The following is a 26778-nucleotide window of genomic DNA, read 5'->3' as shown; positions in this document are numbered from 1 at the left end:
TTTTAATCAGTTAAATCTTTTCTGACATAAAATGAAGATTTTGTTTGCAAACTGCTTATTGTCATTTACACACTCTTTCCTGCCAAAAAAACCCAGAATACAAAATAAAAATGCCACTGAAAATAAATATATTATTAAAATTTTAAAAGAAGTAAACAGTAAATGAGGTAAAAGTTTTTAAAGTTTTTGGTAAATTAAGAGTAAGTAAACACAGGAAAACAAGGAAATTACTGAACAACAAAACTAAATCAGTGGTTAGACATGATCCATTGAAGGTCAGGATCTCTCACCCATTTCTGCTCACCTTCAAACTTTCTGTAGTCCAGGATGCACTAACATGATTATCCTCAGCTTTGTGATGAATATTCTGGAGCCTTCTCTGCACTTCTTGTTCAATAAAGGCATTTATCCTTTAAGATATAGAAAAGTGTGTGTGTGTATGGAAAAATAGTGTATTTTACACAAAAAATCAAGACAGACTAAAAGGCTCTTTGAAATGCTTTTAACCCCAAGTACTGCACAGCTCTTAACTGGCAGACAATGTTAGACCCATTTTATCCCTCCTTAAGGAAGGAACACTGACTTTTGAACAAGTGTTCATCTGACCAGTAAAGGTTAAAAATTGTTATTAATTAAACAAATTACTAGAGCACAGGTTCAGCCACTGCTGTGAGGGCAGCTCTACACTCAAGAGGCAGTGAGGGTACAAGTGATGAAGAATAAAGAAGGCTGAGGTTGCATCTTCAGTAATTTAACAGCTTGCCTTCACTGCTGCTCTGATATCAGCAACTTGGACTAGCAAAGGTTTGGTCTTCAAACAGAAGGAATTTTCCAAGAGCTGACACTAACAACTGCCATGTGTCAGTATAACAAGGGAAATTAAAGATTTTAGTGATGCCAGGCAGCTGTCCTATTAAAAAAAAGGTTTAAGGCAATTAAATTTACTTAGTTGCCTTAAGCATATATGAAGCAAAACCATATAGACAGGTAAACTCAAAATCTATTTAAATACCTTTCAGCCTATAGTTTCCCAACCCTGTATTCTAAAACAAACTGGACAGGAACAACAGCTGAGGCTATTGGCTATTTACAGCAGAACATCAATTTTATTTCCAGACCAGCCTTCCAGTATATAAATCAAATTCAACCCTGGCAGAATGGTCCTTCAAAATATCTCTTTTTAAAGCTATTGTTTGCATTCCATTTCAGGAAAGCAGGTTACCTACCTTTCATCAACCAGTGGGGCAGCAGGTGGCTGTGCCTTTGCTGGGCTGGCAGGGGAAGTGCTATGGGAGAGTCTCTCATCTAACATTCCATGGTTTCCTTTCTGAGCTCCATCACCCTCATATATTTTTTGCTTCAGCTGCTGAATTTCCTGGTCCAGGCTACAAAGATATCAAAACATGTAATTTGCTTTGGTTTAGAGTTGATTTGAATAGATCTGATGGGAAGCAATGTGCCTACACTGCTATACATGCACATAAGATTGTAGATACTAATAAAGGTTTAAAAGTCATAATTGTTCTTTAAGCACATTTAGATAGGAAAATAGAGACAGCTCAAAACCACATTCCAAGAGTAGTATTAAGTCAAATAAAACAACTTCAATAATTTCCATCACAAGAGGTATCTAAATCTGTACATTAAATATTAATTCCCAAGGCCTAACCTATCTACTAGAATCACATTAATTCTCATTTTTAAAAAACTTTATCAATGACCTCAGATATTACCAATGACCTCAGATATTACCTTCCAGTGTGAAAGTAAATGAAGAAATGAAAGGAGAAAAAATGAAAAACTCAAAATACAGCACAAAAAAAAAAAAAACAAAGAAAACCCCGAACATTGATGTGGCAAAACTTCTCTATAAGAAAAATCTTTAAATTGTGTACTACACATATAAATTTTCCAGTTGTTCCATCTGTATATACATTTTTGAAAATTCACTAACAAACATTTAGTACTTATTGTATATATACAGCTAAGAAATCCTCTTTTGAAACCTCCTTGCTTTCTTTAACAAATAAATTCAGTTCCACCCAGATTTATGCACAGAATACAACATTTAAAATTGGGTACTGTGTTTCTGACTAAAAATGCCTGAGGCACTTCATAGGAAATAAGAAGCACTTATTGCAATATTCATCATATTACAACAAAGTAATCTTTAGAACATCCCTTTCACTTGTAAAGTAGCTAAGATTAGATTAGTAACACAGTAATAATCTTCCCCATTTTCATTACAATTTTTGTCTCTAAAAGTAATTGTTTTTCTAGAGATTACTTAGAAATCAAGTAATAAAAGAAAATAAGTTCTTGCTGAAACAGGAGAAACTATGCAAACCTGGGCTTCTATCACTTCTGGTACAATTGTATATATCTAAACTGAAGTGCAGCTCTATATTCCATCCTGGGGGTTAAGTGAAAAAATTAGACAGATGATGAATGCTGAGGCTTAGGCTGAATTGTTACCTCAGTTTTAGAGTGCTTTTTGCAGCACTGCCAGAAGCCATCTATTTCTTTTGATTAGCACCAAAACAATCTTGTGTCCTGAGGGTAAGTGGATGAAAGATGGCTTATGTATATAGGAAAGTGTTTGCATCCATGGAAAATCAATTTAACCACAAAAATCAGATTTACATTAAAGGAACAAAGCTTAGCTCTTGGTTTGTAAACATCCTACTATGAGAAGACATTACTTATTTAGCTACAAACTTAGTCAGCCTTGTGCTGCATCCAGCAGTGAGAACACAGAACTGTGCCCTGCCACTTGCTTCAAAGATGGCTCTAAAGCTGCTTTATGCTCATCCTTGTCCCCCACACCACTGCCAGTAAAGCCAAAATGTGTGTATATATCCCAGTTGAACTTAACCTCAAATTATCATTTTGAGAGTAATCCTTGTTGTCTTGGGGTGATTCACAATGACATTAAATACCATAATTATCTGTGGCCAAAAACTGTTACTGTGTTTTTTAAGACCCTGAAGCCACAGACCTTGAGTGTCTGGTGGAATTGGGGGCGCAGGCATTTTAAAAAGTTCCCCACCTAAATTTTTTCACAGCGTGATATTTCCTTTGCTGACTGCTTGATCTCTACTTAGGCAAAGCCTTTTCTTTCCTTTTTGGTTTGGTATTTTTTTCCCCTCAGATCAGAGAAACTGCAGTAGCAACGTTTGAGCTGCCTTGAGAGCAAATTCTGCAGCCGCTTGTCCAGGAACCAGGGGGCATCTACTGGCAGAAGTGAAGCAGAGCTGCCCTGCTCCAGCCCAAGCTGCTGCTGACCAGCACTGAGCCTTGGAGAGGACACATTTAGTGGCCTCAGTCCAGCTGCCCTGCTGTGCCTTGCCATAGGGAAGCTCTTTATCTGCTGCTGGAAGTGCTCTGTGAGGCTCCTGCCTTCCCAGCGGATCTGATCTGGGGTCGTTTATCCCGGAGAAGAGGAGGCCCAGGGGAGACAAGGCAGTGTCGGGGCACAGGTTGGACTTGATGATCTCCATGGCCTGTTCCAACCTTGCTGATTCTGGGATTGTCTGAAACCTGATCCTGCTCCCCAAGGTGCCAAGTCAGGAACTGAAGTGGGGAGTGAAGGCAGAGAGGCAAGGGCAAACCTTGTCACCACATCCTGCACAGCCCGAGGCTGTCCCAGCAGGTCCCTGTTGGAATGGGTATTTCAGGCCTGCCTTTTGTTTCACTGCAGTGCTGAGGTCAAGCAGTTCAATATCTAGCAGTTATTTTCTTTTTCCCCCCCTGCCTACTGGCATTCTTTTTCTTCATAAACTAATGCTTTTTCACTTTCTGCTATGTCCCAGACTGCAAGGCAAGATGTATTCTATTTGCCATCTCTATGGCAGTTGTTTTCTTTTAAGTGGGCAGTTTTCATTGTCTCTTCCACACCCACTCCTCCCTGGGAGGGGAACATCTTTTGATAAGAGGCTATTGAGTGTCACTGCATGACTGATAAGAACTACAGCATCCCATTGTGAGATGCTCTGCCCAGAGGGAGGAGCCAAGCATTCCTACTGGGATATAATCTGGAGATTCTGGAACACCAGCACAGCTTCTCCACTGGATTCTCAGAGGAACAGCAGCTGCCTTTTCTTCCACTGGATCTTCAGAGGAATACTGCACTCCTTTCTACAGGATCCCTGCTCCAGCAGAACCACCCCTGACACTGCAGGAGGGCTGCAGCCACAATTCCAATGGGACTGCCACCAACACCCTGACCCACAGGGTGTCAGGTTGTGTTCTGACTCTGGCAGAGTTGTTTTGGTTTACTGCATTGTTTATTTAATCCTTTTCTTTTCTTCCCTACTAAAGAACTGTTATTTCCTGCTCCCATATTTTTACCTGAGAGCTCCTTAATTTAAAATTTATAGCAATTCAGGGGGGGTTTCACATTCTCCACTTCAGGGGAGGCTCCTGCCTTCCTTAGCAGGCACCTGTCCTTCCAAACTGAGACACTGCTATTAGTATTAATTTCTTTTTGGTGGAAAGGGATTATTGGAACTCTTAAAGGAGTTAACTCATTCCAGGCCATTCTCCTTTAAATTATCTCAAAGCAAGACAGCTGTAGTTTAAAGCATTTTGAGCTTCCATATTACTCAAACAAATAAAAACACTGTACCTAGTTATGACGGACTTACACTTGTATAGCACTTTAAATGATTATTTCATTTAAACATTTTCAGATAGTTAACATTGATTGAACCAGAGCACATCATTACATAATGGGATCTAGATAAACAATAAGAAAATTATATAATTCATATGCTTACTGTGGCATCATATACTGTGAAATGTGAACTCAAACACAAGAGCAGTAAGTAGCCTGAAATGTTTAACATATTCTCATGTATCTTTAGATCTTTTTCTTGCCTCTACATTCACAAAAACATACTGAATTGAATTATTCAGGCCCATGGGCTATTCACTGAAAGACTTCAAAGTTTTATTTAGCCTGTGAAAGAGGATTTTGAAGTAAACAAGAAAAAAAATCAAGGAAAAAAAGAGGGGGAAAAAATATCTCTTTACTTCCTCGGTATCTTCTCTAAACGTCAGTTTTCTGGCAGACAACATTTTTTCACTTATCACACAACCCTATTTTTGTGGAACCTCCAGTTGTCTATAGCTCACTTCAGTCAAGTGAGATGCTTAGTGTAGAAAATGAGATTCTATGTTCACAACTATTATGGAAAATAATGGCAATTTCCACAAAATGATGAATCGGTGTTGAAAATGCTTAACTAAAAGCCAAACAATGTCGCTATAAATGTTGAAAAAGTGACCTCTACACAGTCTATATAAAGCAATTCTTCTGATAATGGTTTAAAAGGAATGGAACACAGAAGAGCTCTTCAATTTGGCTACAGGCAAGTTTCTTCCTTCGCGTGGTTTTTTCCACATCTGTTTGAAGGGCTTATGAAAAAATATTCAGATAAATAAGTGAAATATTTAAAAAACAGATGACAAACGCTACCTCAGTAAAAAAAAACTCATTTTTTCACTGACAGTCACAGGTTTTAAAGTTCCAGTATAAGCAAATCAGGTAGCACATTTAAAAATGGCAATTCTGCATGTTTTCAGTACTGCAGGGATTGAACACATTAATCTTAGTAAATTTTTGCTCAGGTCAAAAAAACACCCAAAAGATTTCTTCCTCTTCTTCCACAGAGAAAGATCCTTCCCCACCTGCCTGACTTTTCTCTGAGCCTCCCACACTTAGGCCAAATGTAATGCTACAAGATATCTTGAGTACAACTGATGACATTGCTTCTGCGCCTCAAAGGGACTGGCACCACACTGGGCAGTAGTAAAGCCTCTGTATATTTTCCAATAAGCTTAAAAAGCAACATCAAATTTTATATGGATATAGCTTATTTTTATTTAGCCTTGAAACCAGAGCTGTTAAAAAATTAAAAATATTTGCCCACATTTACTTTTAATACCAGAAGGGTTCAATACATCACCAGTTGAGAGGGACAGTCAGTAGGTTTAATGTGACAGTCTACAAATCTTGAACAAACATCTAACTTGCTGCTAATAAAGAAAATGAAATGTTATACAGAAATCATTTTAGAGAAAAAAATTGTTAGATGGTGCATTTGCTGTAAGGGCAGAACATAAGGATGTCTCAGCTTTCTACATAGGTAAAACAATTTAAGTACTGTGATGGCTAATGCAAATAATATCCTGCTGAGGATGGGATAAGTATCCAAACATACCAGAACTCAATGGACGAGCAAAAATCCTTTAAAAAGCAGCAGAGTTTCAATTCTGGGTAAACTACTTGAAACTCATGAAGAAACTCAAGTACTGGGACATTGAACAAGCTGTGCTCTCAACATCCAAGGTGTAAAATTATTCCCTATTGTATTTGCAGGGTGCTTCAATGAAGGCAGGAATGATGAATCTGACTCCATGCTCTCACAGGGTAATTTATTATTTATGATACTATATTAAAGAACACTATACTATACTAAAGAACACATAAAGGATGGTTACTGAATGCTAAAAGGATAATAACGAAAACTCGTGACTCTCTCCAGAGGCCTGATATACAGCTTGCCACTGATTGGCCAATGAGTGAAAACAATTCACACCAGAATCCAACGAAACAATCACCTGTGGGTAAATAATCTCCAAACACATTCCACACAAGCATAACACAAGAGAAGCAAATGAGATAAGAATTGTTTTCCTTTTCTCTGAGGCTTCTCAGTTTCCCAGGAGAAAAATCCTGGGCAAATGGATTTTCAGAGAACGTGAATGCCACAATTCCCTTTTTGTGGACAGGTTGTGATAAATGGAAGGCACTGCAGCACTCACCGTTCTCGGTCTTGCTCAAGAGCTTTCTGTTCAGCTTCCAGACTTGCCTGCAGCCCTGCCTGCTCACCACAGCTGTTGTTCAAGGTAGCCAGCTTCTGTTTCTGCTCCTCAATTTCAAAGTCTATGGTGGAACGCCGCTGCAAAGCAGAATGCCTCCTTTCTAACTTAGAAACAGCTTGCTCCAGTGCCTCTCTCTGCTGCTTTTCCCTTGATTCAAGGATTTCTTTTTCCTTTTTCCGAACCTTCCCTTCCTGCCGGGCTACGTTGGCAGCGAATTCAAAGGTTTCTTGTAGCTGCTGCAGCTGATTTGTGCTAGCCCTATACTGGGCAAGCTGCTCTTCTTTTTCTTCTATTTCTTTCTCTATTTGATAGAGAGTATTATCTAACCCTAACAAGCCCCTGTCAAGGACTTCAGAAGCTCTTTGTTTTTCCTCCAGCAGAGCTGGCAAATGATCACTCTTCAGGTACTCAAGCTGACGTATTTTAGATTGGAGCCTGTATTCCACTGGCTTTATCTTGTCAACTTCTTCAGCCTTGAGTACGGCATCCATAAAGTTTTCATCATCTCTCTTGAGATTTAAAGGCTCTTCATGTGCAAGTTTTAAGTGCTCCAGATCTCTTTTTTCATCCGCTATTTCCTTTTCTAGGTGATCCATTTGTTGAATTAAATCTTTTTCCAAAATAGCCAGCTGTTCCAGCTGCTTCCTTTTAAACTCTATGAAATCATGCTGTGCTTTTTCTAATTCTTCATGGTTTTCATCACCTTCAGATCGGGCTTCCTTGACTTTCAAAAGAGATTCTCTGATCTCTTCAAGATTTCTTCTCTCTTCTTCTAGTCTTTGCACATCCCCTCTCTTCAGGAGCTCTATCATGATCTGCTTCTCTCGAAGCTGTTCCTCCAGGTGAGCCACCAGCATCACCTGTTCTCTTTCCTGTTCTTCAAGTCTCTTTTTTTCTGATTCCAGCTTAAGATACTGATCATCTTTTTCCTTTTTCAGTTTTTCTAGTTCACGAAAAATCTGCATTTTCTCTACTTTTTCATTATGATTAAGTTCATGTAATCGCTGCAGCTCCTCTTTGACCCGGGCAAAAATTTCTTCCTGCTGCTTTTTCTTTTGAAGCTCTATCTCCTGTTGTTCCCTCAATCTCTCCTCTTCAAATTTTTCTTTTTCAGCCAGCAAATCCTTTAACCTGCTTTCAATGTGAACACTTCTTTGTTTCAGGCTCTCCTCCTGTTTTCGGATTTGCAGCTGAACTATTTCTGTCTCTTTGCGCTGTGACTCCACTTCTTGCTGCATTCTTACAAGTTCTGCTTTGTCAGATTTCTGCTTTTCTTCCATCTCTTCTATTTGTTTCCTACAGTAAAACATTTACATGAAGTTAAAAAGGTTTGGAGTAAGATTTTTGACTATATATAACCATTTCTTGTTTTAATAGTTTTGTTTTGCTACCAGTTAAGATCTTTCATTTCTTGGAAATGACTCAATGCATGAGACAAATCAAAAAGAGATTCATATAGTCTTTGTCAGTATAAAAAGCTGTGGATTTATAAAGTTGTATGAAGATATGTTATTTGGCACTTATTAAAAAATTATAGGCTGTATTAGTTCTCTCAAATCAAATAAAAATATCAGTAGAACATATCCATGCACACAGTGCAGAGTAAATATGTAATTTTTTTACATACATACATTCTCATGCACAAAAACTTGTATAGAAGGACTTGATTAGCAATTTGCCTCACCAAAATTAAGCCAACAGATGAATTAGAGCAATATTTTCATTTTAGGTAACTCAAACCGAATTACTGACAAACAGGATTGTAAAATTTGACAAATTATTATGTCCTGTGTAATCTCTCTTACTTGAGGGTTACCATTATCCCCACAACACAAGCAGAGACAACCTGCAAGTCAACTGGTTATTTTGCCAGAAGTCAGATGAATTAAAGTACAAGCAAATCAATTTCTGCACAACCTGAATTCAAATTCCACCAACATAACAAAAAAAATAAGTATCAGTGATGCTGTGTTGCATTAGTTGCTGAATAGTATCTGTCAGTGCTCCAGAACTTCAGGATTGTTCTGATTTACTTCACTTAGCCCAACTGCATAAAGAGCTCTATCAAAATGGAGCACACCATCTAAAGCTGAGAAGGCAGAAAGGTTTTCAGCTTTTGAATCTCACCAGTGCTGAGATCTGTAACAAGGCACAGCTATCACTTCCACAGTCATAGCAGGAATGATGAGCCAAAACAATCCACTCAGCTTGCCAGCTTATAACAATGCTTTCTTTTGAATTTCAAACCAGCTTCCACATAATGTTCTGAAAAGCACGTTTAGCATGCACATCCCACACCACAGTTAGATATGAGAAAAGCAGAATGTAACACGTGAGTTTCTCCTATCACACTTCAATCCAAAGACAAATAAACCATAAAAAAGAGATACTAATTAAGAAGGTCATTTGCCATCTTTTAAAGCAAAACCATGAAAATAAAGAGCAAGGGTAATATATTGTATCTGTACAATCTACCCAGTGTTTCTTTGCTAAATATCAGTTAGCTCCAATTCAGCTACTCAGGATTGTCTGCTTGCTGAATAACACTGTGATTCCAAACTCACAATGCAAAAGAGTTTATAACTTGTATATACAGACACACATACACACATAAATATCACAGAGAACAACCTTACCTTTTACTTTCTAATTTTTCAAGCTCCTCTCGTTGCTGTCTCTCAAATTCTAGCCTGATTAAAAAAAAAATAAAGAATACAGCAAAATGGTTGTTTTCTGAATATCACAAAAATAGGAAGACATAATGCAATTTTCTGACTGTTTAGATGACAATGATACAAATGAAGTTCTGTAAGATTACTTCTTACAAGAACTGAAAATAGTTCCTTCATTAAGGTTACAAATTAGGTATCATGCTGACACAGGTATAAATAGAAAAAAAATTAATTTCTGGGAAAAAATATTCAAAAACTAAAGTGAAGCAAGACATATAGATGATTAGCATAGCCTCTGTGAGTCAACTACATGCAGACATGGCAATCAATACACAGAAATGTAATTTCTCTACCTTAGACAGATTGGTCCTTTTACAGGGAAAAGACTGCCATGGGAGGCAGGGGGAAACAGAGGGATCAATTGAGAAAGGAATTGATAGAAAAAACATATTAGCAGTACAGAATACTTTAAAATCAACAGTGCTTTGTTTTATTGGAGGTTAAATTGGTTAGATTCATAGAACATTCATCATGTTACATCTCAGAAGAAGAATTCAAATAATTATTCCTTCTAAACATTTTTCAAATGCCAGTGACAGCTAAAGTAATTCTCTTCATCCTATGGTTTATTAACTTATTCACTTCTGAGAAGGGAAAGGGCTGCAAAACCACAACAGTGTGTGCTAATAATTCTGCCACTTCCTTCCAAGAAAAAGAAAAAATCCCAACCATTCCTAGGATGTAATCAGTGGGGGTTGAAAAATCCCAAATAGCATATTTTCAAGCACAGAACACAATTCAAACCCATTCATTTAAAACACACTGAGATTTTAATGCATTTAGATTGACAAGATTCTGAATAAGCATGAGAGAGCAGTTTATGTAATTTTTTAATATCAGCTTTTATTACAGTTGTACACAAGTATTTTTCTTAATTTAATTTGAAAGATTTGTCTGTTATTTAAGGAAATTTTTAAAAACAAATACTAAAAAACTAGAAAGAACTTATATATGGATTAAATTACTCAACCAAATATACCCACATTCAGTTATTTCAGGCTTGTTACAGCATAAGGATATGCAAGTTAGTGAAGCAGTCCATAAGTACTGAAAAAAAATGCAAGACAGCACCAGAAGTTCACTTCAAGTTTTTGATAAACTGCAGTTATCACCACAACTATACAGATAGGTTAATATTTCTTTTTAAAGTCATAGAAATGCATACAGCAAAAAGAAATTGCCCTTGGAAATATGCAAATAGTACACTAATAATCTAACATTTATAAAGCTATTGTAAAAAACCATGTTCAAGAAGCATCTTTCTAATGGCTGCAATAAGGGAAAATGACAACTTTTACAAATCCTGTATTTCATTTTCCCCTATTTCTCATAAATTCATTTTTAAAAAGTCTTCTACAATCCCTAAGTGATTAGCCAATGTAGATTTTCATACCCAGATGGAGGCATTCAAGCTTTCATGTAACTGTCTCACCAAGAGTCCCATCACATTTGCACTTTACAGCACAAGGACAGATGATGATAACCCAGCATTTTTGATTTGATCACCACTGCTGCAGAAATCCACTGAGTGGATGCAAAATGCACAGAGTGCTGAAAGGGTACAAACAGCAATCTTGGGGGCTTTCAGGAGGCAAAAACTTAATCCAATGGTTAACATGTGCTTTGGGTTTTCCTTCCCCCCTTTTTTATATTAAAGCTACACCACAAAATTTCTCCCTTTGGCTGTGATCTGCTATCTGAAATTCAGAGCTTTTAGCTATCACTTCTTACCTAGGGCTTGGCTGATAAAATCCCACAATTATTTCGGTCCAAAATAATATAGACCCTGGAGAATATAGCTCTGGCTTGTGGAAGTGCAGGTTTCCTTTGGGCACGGTTAGATGTAGACCATCTTTGCTTAGACAGTTGGCAAAGAACAATTGGACTGTATTCCATGCTTGGTTAAGTCACAATGAAGGAAAATGTTAGATCAGCTAACATAACATGAAAAACCCAGAGCAAAACCTTTTGGTGTTTTCACTGTCCCATAAAACATATAATTTGGCAGATATATTTTTCATAAGCATAAAAATGGTAACTAACTTTTGACTGAGATCTAATACAAAGAAAATGAACCATCACAGCAATCAGTCTGGTATAAAAACAGATCAGTGATTAAAAATTCTGTGATCTTCTCTTTGAGGATTTGTCCCTAAAACCTTCAACAGTGGCATTATGACAGTTTTACCTTAGATAGAAATGAAGCTGGGGGTGCCCAAAAAGCTGCTCATGAAAAAGGAGTGAATTGTGCAAATCTGGTTCTTTCTTCAGTGAAAATGGTTCTTCTCCAAAGAAAAATATGGATCATTAGCACTCCAGTCAACAGCCTCCAAACACAACACTGAGGTGTTTTAAAAATCCATGTTCAGCACATTGTAGACACTAAATACCTCTGTAAAGACAGGAGTGAGTGTCTGCTTCCTGGAGATGCCTAAGGTGGTCAGAGCTCCAATGAAGGCTCTCCAGCAATGAGGTTATTCACAGTATCTCCATTCTCTAAGGTGCAGCCTTTCCTCTGCAGGCCTAAGAATGATTCCTTAGTCTTCCTTAGCTGGCTGCCTATTTTCTTAATATATTTAGGAACTCACCACTTCTGAGACCTTTGGAATAGTGGGCTCAAAGTTATTTCAGGACAAAAGAGAATTTGGAGAGGCAGGACAGGTCTGACTGAAGTAACCTTACTTCTCTAAAAAGCTACTACAAAAAACCCCTCAGCATCACAAAAGAAAAAACTAAAATCACATGGGCTATAACAAATCACTGTCAGTTTTATGAAGCACACATGCAAGACTGATGTTTTTGTGTGTAGTCTATCCTAATAAAAATCTTTTTCACATAACCTCTATTCCCTTTATTCATGTGAGCACTACTGTGAATAGAAAAAGCATATTAGCTTGAAATTAAAAAGAAAAACACAGATATTAAAGACTAGAATCTACACTTTCTTCTTTTGTAGATCTACCACAAAGGAACTTAATCTGATCAGTGTTGAATTAAACAGACACCATTTTCCTGGAAAGTGTGTCATATCTAGTGATAACAGCTGTGTAGATAAGCTGCAGAGAAATGAAGTCAGTTCTACAAGCACAGTACTACAGTAGCTTAATTTGCACAGCACAAAAGTGCAATCTGATACTACAGCTGTTTGGAAAGACTGAGTGCTGGCAGGACTACAGAGATGTTACAAAGCTGTTCAGTATGCCAATTAATGAGATTAGTAAAAAAAAAATTAAAAAAAAACAACCAAATCTCCTATACTAAACTGTCAGAGGCTGAAGCAGTTCATGCCTCAAACATGGATTAAAAGTTTTGCTTGTTCCAAAAACTGCATAAAATAGCTACAACCAAAGAAGCCTCCCTGAAGATACCTGACTGGACTCTAAGTTAAACAACTAAGATTACATAAAGGGAAAACCCATTCATCTCAGGCCTAGGAAAAAAACAAAGCTGAAGGAGAGGAATGCATCCACAAGAAAGCCAAAGGCAGCAGATATTATTCCCTGGCTGAGTTTGGGGTGAGAGAGACCACAGCCTGCAGAAGCCAGGTTTACACAGACCTCAAAATTATGCAGGGGGGGTGGAGGAGGTTTCAGATGCAGCCTCTGGTCAGAGGCACTGAACACTCATCCTCCCAACACAAACTGGCCCAGCTGTGGAATCCCCAACCCCACAGGCCACATCCATGGGACATTCACATGGCAGGCAGCTGAGGGGGTGCCATAATCCATCAAAACCCCCCAAAGTGCCCCCCCAGAGTCATTCCTGAAGAGAACTGCACATGATGCAACACAGACAATGGCAAACTCCCCCCCAATAGGGAGGTGCCTGGGTTTTCCTACCTAGCCTGAGTGTGTACAAACCCACTGGATTCTATGTTTTTTGGGGGGACCTTCACCACCAAGAAGACCAGCTGGAGAGGATCAATAGAGCATCACTGGGATCCATGGAGTGGTGATATTTTCCCTTTCTGTCCTCCCCACCTATTTTTTATTTCTTTCTCTCTCTTTCTCTCCCTCTCATATTTACTATCAAATAAAAAACCCATCCTATTGTCACCATTTTCACCTTAATTCAGGCAGAGGCACTTCTAAGAACTTCAGTAACTGGATCATGAAATAAACCCATGACAAGACCACGGTTTCTCATCAGTAGTTTTACAGTTACAGTATCATGTAGCTAACAAAAGGTCCACAAATGAAATCTTCTACATAAATCTACATGCAAAATTCTATTTTACCCAAAGCTCATTATCTGAAGCAGTGTTCCATGACACTAGATTAAAAAACAAAGACTGAGAAGAAGTAGAAAAAAGAATTCTGCACATTAAGCCAAAATTTTATGCAACAAGATAGTTTCCCACATATGGGAAATCAACAGCCAAACAAAAAGGCATAAACAAGAACAAATCATCCATCTGAAAATACTATTAAGGACAATTCTGGTTTTCACAGGAAGCAATATCCACCATGTTGCTCTCACAACTGAAGGTAATACCCCACAGGCTCTTCTGGCATTGACTCCACCAGAATCCTTATTGCAACCCACAAAAGTTGCCAATTTAGCTGCCCCTTTAGGTTATTAATACTGACACTGGAAGGAAAGGTTAAATTAACAACAGACAGAATGCTAGTCAGCCACAAAAACTGCACAGAAAAAACCCCAAAGGGCCAGCTACTGAATCTTGGCCTGCTCTGATGACCAGCAGTATAACATCATGTTGAGAGAAAATGATTCTCCAATCTGCTGTAGGAAGCATTGTTCCTGATAAAATAAACAAACAAACAATCCCCAGTAAAGTAGATTTAATGTAGGATATTCTTTTCCAGAATGCAAGATGCTCTACCCCACTTCCTGGGTACAATTCTGCTGTCTTTGATAATCAGAGATATGATTCATTGAATGTTTCATCAGTCACCATTAAGAAGAATAACCAGCACAGCACTTGCTTGGCAATATTCTTAGCTGGAAGTAGAGAATTTGGAGTCTGCTTTATTCAAAACATATTTAACTTGCATTTATCCCAGCCCCATTACCCTTAAAATAACACCTTCTGAACAATTATCTTTTTGTGACAACTTCACCACACAATCAGAAAAATTCCTGTGTTGTTTGAAGAGGAGATGTTAAAAAAACAGCATTAGCATCATCATAAATTTAAAACTGTCAGGGTACCCCAGCCTAAGCTGAAAAGCTTCTGTTGCCCAACTTTTGTCCATAAAGATATCAACTACAGAAGGTGCTTTCTTTTACTGATCTGTAGGGCTCTGTTTCTGGTGGGGGTTTTTTATATAAAAGGAAAAATCCTTCCTGTAAGGCAAGAATTTGGCATTATCTGAAGACAGGAAGACTGCTTTGGTTGGGAAATCATTTTTAAGCACACCTTCAACTGGGCCTTGTCCGTGCCATTATATTTTGCTGTAAATCAGAGACTGGTGAGGCAATGCTGAGACAATCTGTTCTACTCTATGCTGATTGCAGAGTTAAGGTCAGTATCCAGTCTAATGCAAGTATTCACAACAATATTATAGCAGAATAACATCAGTCAGAGAAAAGCCCAGGACAGCCCAACAATAACCAGAGGTAACAACAGCCAGGACCCCAACCCACAAAAAACATCATACTAGCAACTGTCACTGAAAGTTTTCAGATTCAATTATTTGAAAAGCTGAAGAAATAGAAAAGTATACTTATATTATGGGGGTTTTATCTTCTTTACCATCCCTATCTGAAAATAGAAAGTCATTTATTAGCAACCAGTTCACAATCTTGAGATCTCTGTGACCAGCTCAGTAGCAAAAGAGTAACAGTCACATTTGAAGCAGTGTTATTAAACACACACCCTGAATTTCAGACATTCTTTAACTAGAAGTTATTATTACCTGTCCAATCTTCCTAAAGGATAAAGAGAGATTCCCAAGTAAAACTTGGGAATAAAGCTGCACTATCTAAAGATAATTCAATTTACAGTCAATTTTTCAAAAGCACATAGGGTGGGTAAATTGCTTCATCTCATACTGAAAACACAGACCCTAGCTATGGAAAAAAAAATTAGAACAAAACACCACCAGTTCTCTATAAGTCACTTTAGGAACAGTGAAAAAATCACTAAAAGCAGCTCCTCTACCATAAGCATCCTATGTCATTGTAACTGCATAATAAAACTTTTTTCCATATTTTAATTTGGCCACTTACCCAGAGGTACTGGCAGAGAACACAAGACATTCATTGCTCAGCCTTTTTATGCTTGTATTGGTATTATAGGAACTCAAGAAATCTTAATTTTCCGTTCAAAATGCATTTTTCTCAGGAAAAATAGTTACCTCATAATTCTGAAGAAAATACAGACATAACATTTGCCATGTCATTATTTTGCTGAACTGCTTTAGTCATAATGCTTCTGGAACATTTCAAACAGCTAAAATGAAGAATGACTGGAATTATAGCAACTGTTTTTTAGAATATACTCACCCTGGATTATAAAGCATAACTGCTGACAAATTCTCACAAGATTTAGAAAGATCAGTCATAGACAAGCTGAAGGAAGATAGCAGTCCACTCTAACAACAGACCATAAAATGAAAGTATTAGACATGCTTACAAACTCTCACTTTGATGAAATATTAACTAAAGTACATGAAGCAAATGAAAAAAGGCATCCTACAACAATCAAGACATATAAGACATGTCTATACTAGAAATATAATTGTGAAAAGTTTAAATTTACCAAACACTGATTTAATCTCACCTTTCTTTTCTCTCTTAGCTTAGCAGCTTCTTTAGGGTGGTTAAAGCGAAACATGTTGGTTCTTCCAAGCAATATAACAGCACCTGATGGAAAAACCACACACCACTGACTCACAACATTCTGCAGCTCAAAGTACCATGCAATTTTTCAGACACACAACATGTAAGCAAAGACATCCATTAAGCAAGAACTAAATGAAAATGTATTTTGACAAGTGTTATACCATGCATAGTCACAGCTACCTTGACGCATACAGGGTATTCCTTCCTCTTCCTACTTAAACAAAAATAAAACCCACTCATGTTCACACAGTGCATGAACGTGACAGACTCAAGGTCAATCATGTTCATGGAGTTCAGTTAAAGAATAAACACAGGGAGAGGAAGCAGCTGCCCCAATTTGATCTATATACTCTTTAACAGGACTACTTTGGAAGTCACCAGCAGATGCAGATTTAACAGGAACATCCATAAATGTGAGCAAGAACAAACTTGTCCATCTGCTACTGATCACTGGTCAGGTTTAACTCCAGCTACACTAAAAGTTCCAGATTTCCACTGTTTGCACTCTCACATTTTTCTTCTCCACATGGAACTCTGAAGTTTACTGTTATCCAAAACAGGATTATTCAACTTTAATACCCAACAGCTATTTTCTGATGGAAGAACCTTGAATAACTCATATTGCTCAATACACATCTATTATTGTATTTAATCAGTTAAGGCACAGTCACAAATAAAGTGATTCTGAGCAATTCTTATCATATTTTAAAGACAATGGTACCAAGATTAATACTTCCCTACTAAGAAGTATATTGTCAGTGATGTCAAAACATGGAAGTCTCCCAAGTTCACCACCTCAGAATCAAGCATTTATCTGTCAGTCAGTACAGAGCATTTTTAAAAAGAACTCCATTACACTCCCAGTATGAAAAAGCTGTTCTCAAACTCATCACTACAAATTCTTACCATGATAGTGATGTTATGTCCTTAGCAAGGAATGCTTCTCTTAAAATCAGCTTAATTAGGAATATCAACTCAAGATAGGTGATCCAGTCTTGGCAAATAAATAGCAAAAAGCACTACAATCACTTCTTGCTTTCTACACAACATCCCAATTTTGGATTACATTTGCAGTTTACCTCAGCCAAATCTCAAAAATAATTACCTTTCATAAAACTGTATGAAATTCCTTCAGTTGCTTTCAAGTGAAGATAAAAATAATTAATTGCAAACATTTGTGACCACTTCACTAGGTGGAAGCAGTGTAAATAAATTAATTAAATTTTCAGCGTTAATAGTTACAGATATTGGTCCCTAACTTCATAAATTTCAAGGAAGACAGGAGAGAGAGACTTAAGAGGAAGCACATGAGAGTCAGTCCTAAATGATGGGTCATTTGAAAAATTCCTAGGTATCTCTTTTAAGAACAGAAGGGTTGACATTTTAGCCCAAACCTCTGGAAATGTGTTCTAAGGTGAGGATATATTTAAAGTAAATGACAAACTAATTGTAAATGTTAACTAGGTTACCTTTACAAAAACACCACATTAGCCAGAATTTGCAAATGATAGAAGAAATCCATAGAAGGAAGTGACAATTAATTACCACGCCTCTTATTATTTTTGAACTCCATGATGGTCTAAAAATTTAACACATCTTCAAATGCACAGCTACTAATGATGAACGGAAACATTTAAATATATCAGCAGTAATCAGTGTTACCTAAAAGCAGGTATTTAAGGACCCTGGCACCTCATGCTGTGAGACTAAATGCTAACACAGCTGGGATAAATAGATTCCACACGAGTCCTTAAACCAGTGATTTCATCAGTTTTGCACACCTAATGTCACCTTCCTCTCAGACTCAGTCTCCTTACACACACAAAAGGTCAGCTTAGGCACCTGCTTTTTACAACTTAGCAAGCCTTTCCCCTTTGAGTGGCAAATTTTTGTCTAAAGAAATTTATGAGGGAAAAAAGTCATTGTCACCATCATATTTTCTGAAAAATCCCTTCACCAGGATTTCTTCTCCTGGGAAGCTGAAAAGACTCAGAGAAAAATGAAAACAAGAATTATCTGATTGCTTCTCCTGTGTTTTGCTGCTTTGGAATGTGGCTTGGACATTGTTTACCACCTGGTCATTGCTTGATTGTTTAGTGTGAATTGTTTTTACTTAATGACCAATCATGGTCCAGCTGTGTCAGGACTCTGGAAGCAGTCATGAGTTTTTAATTAGTACCTTGTTAAGCTTTCTGTCTGCACCCTTTCTCTATTCTTTAGTATAGTTTTAGTATAGCATAATATAATATATTATATTCTGAGAACATGGATTCAGATTCATCTTCCCTCCCCACAACTGGGGACCCTGAAAATACCACAAGTCATGTTTCCACTTTTAGCAGTACAAAAATCAAGTTGTAATATGCATCTGAAAGAAGAAAATAGCATCCAAACTCCTACTTTATTTCTGAGGCACGCTGAACATTTTCAGCCTGTAAAATGCTGCAGGATAAAGAAAAGATGATTCATCACAACTCAATTTTTTACTGTTTACAGTGTTATTTCCTATTAATGTCAATGTTTCTGTTAGGAATTTATGCTTAGATTTACTCAAACCTAAGACCAAGGGGGCTGGGCTTTTTTTTTCCCCTGTAAGAGAAACAAGCACATGTGCCTCTCATTTGGCATGAAGAAATAGGCACTAAAAAAAAATCAGTCAATGTTATCTCTTTACACCTTGCTTTCTGCAAGCAGCCTTTAAAGAGGTATGTGTTAGAGTTCAGAAAGGATGCAAGACTCCCCTTGTTTAACACTGCATTCCACTTTTGTTAGCCTAAGCTTACACTGAAATCTCCTTTTCAGGGAAGTAATGTGAGATTGTTTTTCAGCACCTGAGCTGTGTCACAGCCTCACTCCTGAACAGGTATTTTTCAGTTCCTTGCAAAATGGGAAGATATTCTGGGTGCTCCTGGAAGATAAAACAAGGAGCAGCTCTCCTGCAGCACTCACCAGCTCACTTGTCAGTCAGTCCTTTCCAGGCCAGCACAATCCATCTTTGTTTCCAGCTGTCCTGGCTGCTTAATTTCCAGATTTTAGAGCTTTTACATTAAAATTGTAGTTCTCTAAACCTCCTAAGGGTTAGCCTCCCCCTTTTTGTCATTTCCTATAGCTGCAGCAAACACACTCAAGCTCAATCTCCTCAATTCTCAAGAGAATTTGGCAGTAGTATTAAGCAGAACCAACCTGAAACTCGGGGAGAGGAGCAGGGGTGTCTGACATTCTTTTAGTCCTGTAGATATCTATATTATTTTTCTTAACACAACAGTGGTTGAAATTAAAAAAGGAATTCTCTTTTCACCACATGAATTCTTTGACAACAAAACCACCATGGGGTTTTCCTGGTGGTTTTGGATTGTAGTTGAGAAAACATTAAATTAAACCTAATTAAACAATAATCCATTTATACACATGCAGATTTTTTCAGTGTTGCTGCCAGGAAGAAGCAAAGAGGCCTGAAAAATGACATTATGCCAGGTAATACCTTGGTTGAGGTGTGTGGGTTCTGTAACCTGAATGCCATTCACAGAACACTGTGCTCCATTCAGTGGGATGAGGTTCACAGTCCCATTGAGGTTTTCAAAGATGCAATGCTCACTTTCCAGATCAAGGCCATGAAGAACTAAACACAAAGAAATAAGATGACATAATTGGACTCTTCACAATTAGTAAGATTAACATGCTAATAATAATTATTAATTTATTAGTATTATGTACTACATATCAGTGTATCTTCTCTTTATTCTGGACAATGTTTTCCTCCTTCCTTTATCACATCCTGCATGCCTTAAATATTTATTGTTTTATTCTAGTGGACAGAAGTGTGCTGGGTTGGTTTTCCTTTTTTTTTTCTTTTTGGTGTAATGGTCTTTATTCCTGTGCTTTGATGCCTGATTAGCAAATGTTCCTTTCTTTCCAATAAAAACCATAAAAGTACAATCCACATATTTGTAGAAAGAGATCCTCTGATTTAAGCATGATTGCCCTAAAGTCTACAAGTTTTCATTATTTCCTTTCACAAGGAAATAATGAAAACTTGTAGACTTTAGGGCAATCATGCTTAAATCTGAAAAGACAGGATATAACATGCCACTGTAGACAAAAGGATGCTGAAGTAAAGTTCTTAAATCTGATGACATTGAGGGCTTTTATCAATCAGCTATGCTACTTTCCATTTTTCCTTCAAAAAATGTGTGATTATGTATATTGCTTAATATCACAGGGCATTACAAGTTTGGTAGTTTCATGGAACTTATTAATTTAAATCCAGACAATTTCTGACCCATGAAAATTTACCAAACTAAGTTATTTGACTCTCAGATTCTCACCCAAGAACTAAAGGATGTAGTTTATTTAATGAAACTGCCTTCCAAGAACTTATGTAAAGCTTATGTGATAGTCCAGATCTGGCAGTTAGTTGCATTGGTAAGAAATCAACAGGAAAACCAGTAGATTTTTACCAATTTTTAGAAATTTTTAAATCAAATCTGAAGTCCCAAGACTATCTTACATATAATAGTCTAGCACTGTCATTATACAAAGGTTAAGAGAATGATTTTGCAGTGATTGAGACAGGTGCTAGATAAAAAAGGACAGTATTATTACAGGATGCTATTTCAAGAGAAGCAAGAAATCAATTAGTAGCAAGTATATGAACATACTTAAAGCCCCCAAGCTATGCTAGAAGCCATGCTGCTCTTTGAAGCAAATCCCGTGCAATTCAGCTTTCAGATTTTCTAAAAATTAAAATACTTAAACCACAGAACAACTAACTGAAAAAGGGAAAAAAACATACAAAGCTTAGTTCACATTAGGATACTGGAAGAAGAATAAAAAATTGCCAAATTCCATACCAATGTCCTGTTCTGTTAGAGCATCTTCTCGGCCAACATATGTTTGGCCCTCCTAATTAAGAGAGAAATACACATTATTTCCAGTTGGAATCTCCTTATCTCCCCCACAAGAATATAATTTATCCTTCCACTTTCTCAGGGTAACCTGAATGAAATATATATTTAAACATACATGAAAAAAAGGAATCATGCAGCATTTTCAAAATGCTTTCACAGTCTTTATTTTATAATACTATAAGCAAATTCAAGTTTCAACTGTCCAGTGCAGAACCACCTTTATAGTTTTGAGACAATATAGATTTAGATTTTAAGATTGAGCTTTATAACATTAATAACAAACCAATACATATTAAAAAATAAACCAATATAGATAGCTGGTTAACCAGTTGACTGTCAGGATAAACCTGAACATATCTTTTAATTTCATCATTTCCAACCTCTTAAGAGCTTTTCTTACTACAGCAGACAAGCATGAAGAGCTTTTCTTATCACAGTAATGTAATGAGCATTACATATGGATAGCAAATAAATAATGTAATTTTTCTACTGAAAAGAATCACAAGGCTTATAAAGGCTACAGAAACACAGATGTGTATTTACCTTCAGGTGGTACAAGATGATACCAGTACTGAGAAGATCATCATCAATGCCAATGAGATGAGGCAGTTCAGAATCCAACACAACACCAATCCCTTCTTTCCTCAGAGCCAAAGTTTGTTCCTATAAAGGACAAAAGTCTATTTATTAGGATGTGCAAGAAATACCCCTCTTCCTTCTCTTTCTAAACCACATTTAATGTAATTCCTTCTGTGTAATATCACACAATAGAAAGAGAAATTTTTTAGATTTTTTTGATTTTGCATTTTAAATGCGACTTCTTTACTTTTATTAAGCATTCCAAGCTTGCTGTTGAGGAAATCTGTGAAGGTGTTATTTGAAGGAAACCAGACAAACAGCTCAACTATACCAGAGAAGGAGCATCAATCAAGAGTGTAACAAAGCAATGTTGTCTAAAAGCAAGCTATGGGCTACCTTTCACACTGGGAAGGAGAATTTCAAACTCCTCAGCATTCAGGAGAGCTAAAGAACAGAAAACTGAAAATTTTTCAGCAGTCCTTTCAATAAGCTGAGCCTTGCATAATAAAAACCCCAGACTCCTGATAATTCAGTAAACCTAAGCTGAAATATCATGCAATGGAAGAGAAGCATTGCCAGTAGTAAATTCATGTAAGAAATATTCATAGCACGTAATTTCAATACTACAAAATTTCTTGGGCCACACTGTACAGCCATCCATAGGTTGAAGTATCATTCAGCAGGACTTCAAGTGGGAGATTTCAGCCTTGGATAAAGTAATGTACTGTGTAGTACACAACAGTCTATGCAATAAGTGAAAAATTAATTATAGTTTTGAAGTAAGTTTTATTTAATAAGTACAATTTTCAAGTTGAAACAGAATCTTATTGGCGTCTAGGCCTGGAAGGCTACAACAATAGAAATTGTGGATGTCTCCACACAACAATCTTTCAATAGAAATGTGTTTTTCTGTGTAAAAGGGCTAAGCCCTGACAATCCACAAAGCAGAGACAATGTCAGCAAGTATTCCTGTGTATTACAAGGAGCACACTCTTCTCCTGGTGCTAATAAAAGTGGAAAATAAGTTTTGTGACAGCTGCCTGACTATTCCTTTTCCAAGTCATCAAATGCTTTCTCCAGAGCCAAAAAGACACCACACTGTTTGTAAGAAAAAACAACACACAGATTGCTACATGTACTTTCCCAAGTACAGCAAGTTGCAAGTCTAAAAAGAAAGCAGATGTAAAATCTGCAGGAAAAAAGATGATGTCAATATTGATGCTGTCTAAAAATTTCAAGTATGGACACATCTGGGCAAGGTGAGAAGATGACAACATATAAGACTCTGCAAAACAAAACTAGGAAATGTTACTCTGGTCATAGATGAATTAAAAAGTTATCTAGCATACAGAAAGAAAAAAAAAAGCTGTGAATCATGTGCAGCTCAGACATTCACAATGCACCCAGATATTCGTTCACATTATAAAAGAGTCACATCATAAATCTAAAAAATACAGCTTAATTAATTGTTCAAGTGAAAAAGTAATTTCAGTTAAAAATACCTATCACATATTAGATATTTACTGAGTAGCATCCACTGTTATCCATAATTTACAATGTTCCCACATGACAAGGATGAAGACAAGACCCTGAGGACTGCTGACCAGTTACTGCTAGCACCTTCAGCCCAATGGAATTGATAGAATATTAAAAGCTGAATATTTTTTCCACAGCACAACAAAGCATTTGCCAATATCCTGACAGAGGAAAAAAAAAACATCCCAGGAGACAAAAAAATTATCACTGAGTGAGAAAAATAACTCACAAATAATTAAGAATAAAGAAACAATATGATTCTTTATTTTCCAGTCTTTCAATATTCAACACATTCTTATTATAAGAAATTAATCATGTTTAATTGTGATTTAAAACAGATGGATTGCTTTTTTATTCAGATCTAAAATTAAAGAACAGAAATTAATTGAGTTTCTAGAGTTACATTTTGTAAATGACTACCATCCATGCACAGAATGCATCCTCTTAATGGAAATTTTATAAAAATACTGCAGACAGTAGCTGTGATTAACTATAACATTTTTAGCTTAATACAGGCTGTAAATAGCCTTTTATCTTCAGATGCAATTTACTAAAACAATCTGCATATTAATCAGATACCTGGAGTAACTCCTGAACTTTAATAGCTTGCTGTAAAATTTAATTCCAAATTCAAAAGCTTCTGCAAGGATGCGTCCTAAAGCCAAACTGTGCATTTCTGCCCCAAAATGAAATCACAGAAACATCACCAACAATAAATCTTTATTACTCTGTTCTCTAACAGTGAGAGAAGGAAAAGAAAAAGGCCCAAAAGAAGTAGTCAACCTGTCCCTTTTTCATCCTTGACAACATAGGAAGAATGTTTTTGAAGTAGGACAGACCTCTTTTAAAATAAATTGGAGGTCTGTAAGCCATTACAGGGCAGAGAAATTATTAGGTTTAATCCATTATTTGATTCATTTCCATTTGTGCCACAATTTTAAGTGGTGAATCCATAGCTCAAATTACAAGAGCATGAAAGGTCACTGTCCCCATTAAAAATTGCCAATTCAGAAAATTGATGAAAATCTCAAGATGCAGTTGAAAAAAGCTGAATGTACCCACATTTTCTTAGCTTGAATTACCCTTGAGCAGAAAAGTGCACAAATACTCCCTCAGTATTTAAGATGTGTTCACAAGCTGGGGAAAATAAAGCAAGCTGAGTATTATCCACAAAGGAGCACTTTGGATGGCACAAGTGGCCACTGTAGTAGGAGCAGAAAAAGGTTTTCTTCTTTGGGAGCTCTTAGATCAAATGGACTCACCTGAAGAGTATAAACTGAGAAAGCAACTCTGAGACAGAATACAAAAAACCATCTTTAAGTCAAAGTTAAAAAAAAGGGATTATATTGTAGATTTATATTCTTGTCTCTCTGAATTCAGCTCTGACTCAGCTATCAGAACTAGCCTGATACAATAAATTCATTTACATTTATATAAAGAGACATAAAAGCTTTTGTGAAAACTCATTTCTTCTGTACTGATGTAGTAAGCGTACTGTATTAACTGATACAGTGGCACCTCCAAACTGAGATATGATCTGGTAGTTTAAGAACAATTCTCTGACTGAAATACTCACTTGAGCTGAAAAGTTCATCATCATCATCTACAACCATCCATTATAAAGGCCACTGCTGTGACACACAGGATGTCTTTAAATGGATCTCTTTGAATACACACACAAAAATAGAAGCACACAGCTTTACTCTTTTTTTTTGGCCAACAAGAATTAAATTTAACTTTTTAATTATTTATTTAAATTAAAAAAGAAAGCCCAAAAGGCATTTCTAACATTCCTTTACCAATCTAATAGTAGAGGAACACATTATGCTGCTATTGTCCCAGCACATATTAAAGACTACATGTAATTAGTGCACTGCAGTGAACACAACCTCTCAGGGGAGTTCCATTTTTGTCAAACTTTCCAATGCAAAAAGGCAATTCCTTTATTTAAATATTGAACAGATAGCTGCTGGCACAGAGTTCCTGAGAATACACTGTACAGACACTTTCAGTAAAACATGACAATTTAGTTAGCCAGTGTGATGTTCAAATTTCTACATTTAAATTATGAACCCCCCCCATGATACTAAAAAATTATGTGAAAAAATGAGCAATGGCAAAAGTCATGGCATTAATATTTAACCAGACTATATATGAGAAAATTTTTATGCTAACAGGTACTTTGGGTGCATTTGATTTTTTTGAAAATATGCTATTACATCCCAAGTTCACAAAAATCAATTTTTGTGCATTTAATTTTTTTTTAAACATGCTATTATATCCCAAGTTCACAAGAATATCTGATTATACTCAATGACCCAGCACTAACATTAAGTCCTCTCTAAAATATATAGATGTAAACTGCACACAAGCAAAGTTCTTAATTCCTCTTCTTCCAGTTATGTATTCAATTCACTTTGCATTTCCTTTAAATCACTGGAAACAAATGTTTCATACCTAAAGAAAAAATATTCCAGTGTTCAGAATTCAAATGCTCCTGAAAAAATTTATTTCCAAAGCCAGAAGATACACAATATTAAGGGGCCTATGTAAACAGAGAGAGGAAATAGGGTGAAGCAGCCTCAGCTGGTCGTGCCATAATCAGCACGAGTTCACTCATTGAAGTTTGAGTTTCCAGAGATAAACCTTCCACAAAAAAAATTAAAATTAGACAAAAGTGTGGGCAGGGCTGTGATGAACGTGCAAAAAAACCAAGGGGGAAAATTCCCAGACAAGTAGTGCTCGCTTGATGTTTCTTATATGAGGAAGTAGAAAAGAAAATTGATTGTCAGGAGTTCAAAAGCAAAAAGCAACCCCTTGTTGTTAAATACAAGGACTCTGCAGACACCAATAATTCACATGGCTGCAATAAATTACCTGGAAAAAAGATGAGGAAAGGAAAAGAACTACTGGTGGACAAAGGCACAGGGTATCCATTGCTTGGGGTGCCCTAAAGAATCACAGACACAGAAAGCACGCAGTGTTTTCTGGAGAAGGATTGCTCTGCTTGCCCTATTTTATACTCCAAAATTGAGTGCAGCTGAATAAACCATAACTCGCCTACATGGAACTCATTCCCATCATTTGGGTGCTATAGTCCTAACACAAGCTTTGCATGGTTAAAAATTGCAGGATATAAAAGGAACATACTGCAGACAGATTTCTGTTTACATAATATAAATTATCAGAATAATTCTAGACAAAATTCTTCTCAAAATGCTACATAAACAGAATGACTACTCCTCTGAATTTTCAACTGCATTGCATGCTAATTATTAGATTTAGAAAGATGACAGCCAACTACTGAAGTTGCACTCAAAGTATTAAGA

General features: G+C 36.7%; 1 protein-coding gene across 1 annotated transcript in view; it reads right to left on the bottom strand.

Annotated features, from left to right (window-relative positions):
- The window catches only part of KIF16B (kinesin family member 16B), a 141164-nt gene that overhangs the window by 55225 nt on the left and 59161 nt on the right, over positions 1 to 26778 (bottom strand). The window contains exons 13-21 of the mRNA XM_059469025.1: positions 21878 to 21997; positions 21278 to 21329; positions 19909 to 20046; positions 16366 to 16448; positions 16089 to 16177; positions 9525 to 9578; positions 6829 to 8184; positions 1227 to 1385; positions 305 to 410 (exon numbers count right to left, since the gene is read on the bottom strand). Coding sequence (XP_059325008.1) covers positions 305 to 410; positions 1227 to 1385; positions 6829 to 8184; positions 9525 to 9578; positions 16089 to 16177; positions 16366 to 16448; positions 19909 to 20046; positions 21278 to 21329; positions 21878 to 21997 — 2157 coding nt within the window. The remainder of the gene's footprint in view (positions 1 to 304; positions 411 to 1226; positions 1386 to 6828; positions 8185 to 9524; positions 9579 to 16088; positions 16178 to 16365; positions 16449 to 19908; positions 20047 to 21277; positions 21330 to 21877; positions 21998 to 26778) is intronic.

This window comes from Ammospiza nelsoni, chromosome 3 (genome assembly GCF_027579445.1).
Source record: "Ammospiza nelsoni isolate bAmmNel1 chromosome 3, bAmmNel1.pri, whole genome shotgun sequence".
Lineage (NCBI taxonomy): Eukaryota > Metazoa > Chordata > Aves > Passeriformes > Passerellidae > Ammospiza > Ammospiza nelsoni.
The sequence above is the reverse complement of the archived record's forward strand: the minus strand, read 5'-3'. Positions and strand labels throughout refer to the sequence as shown.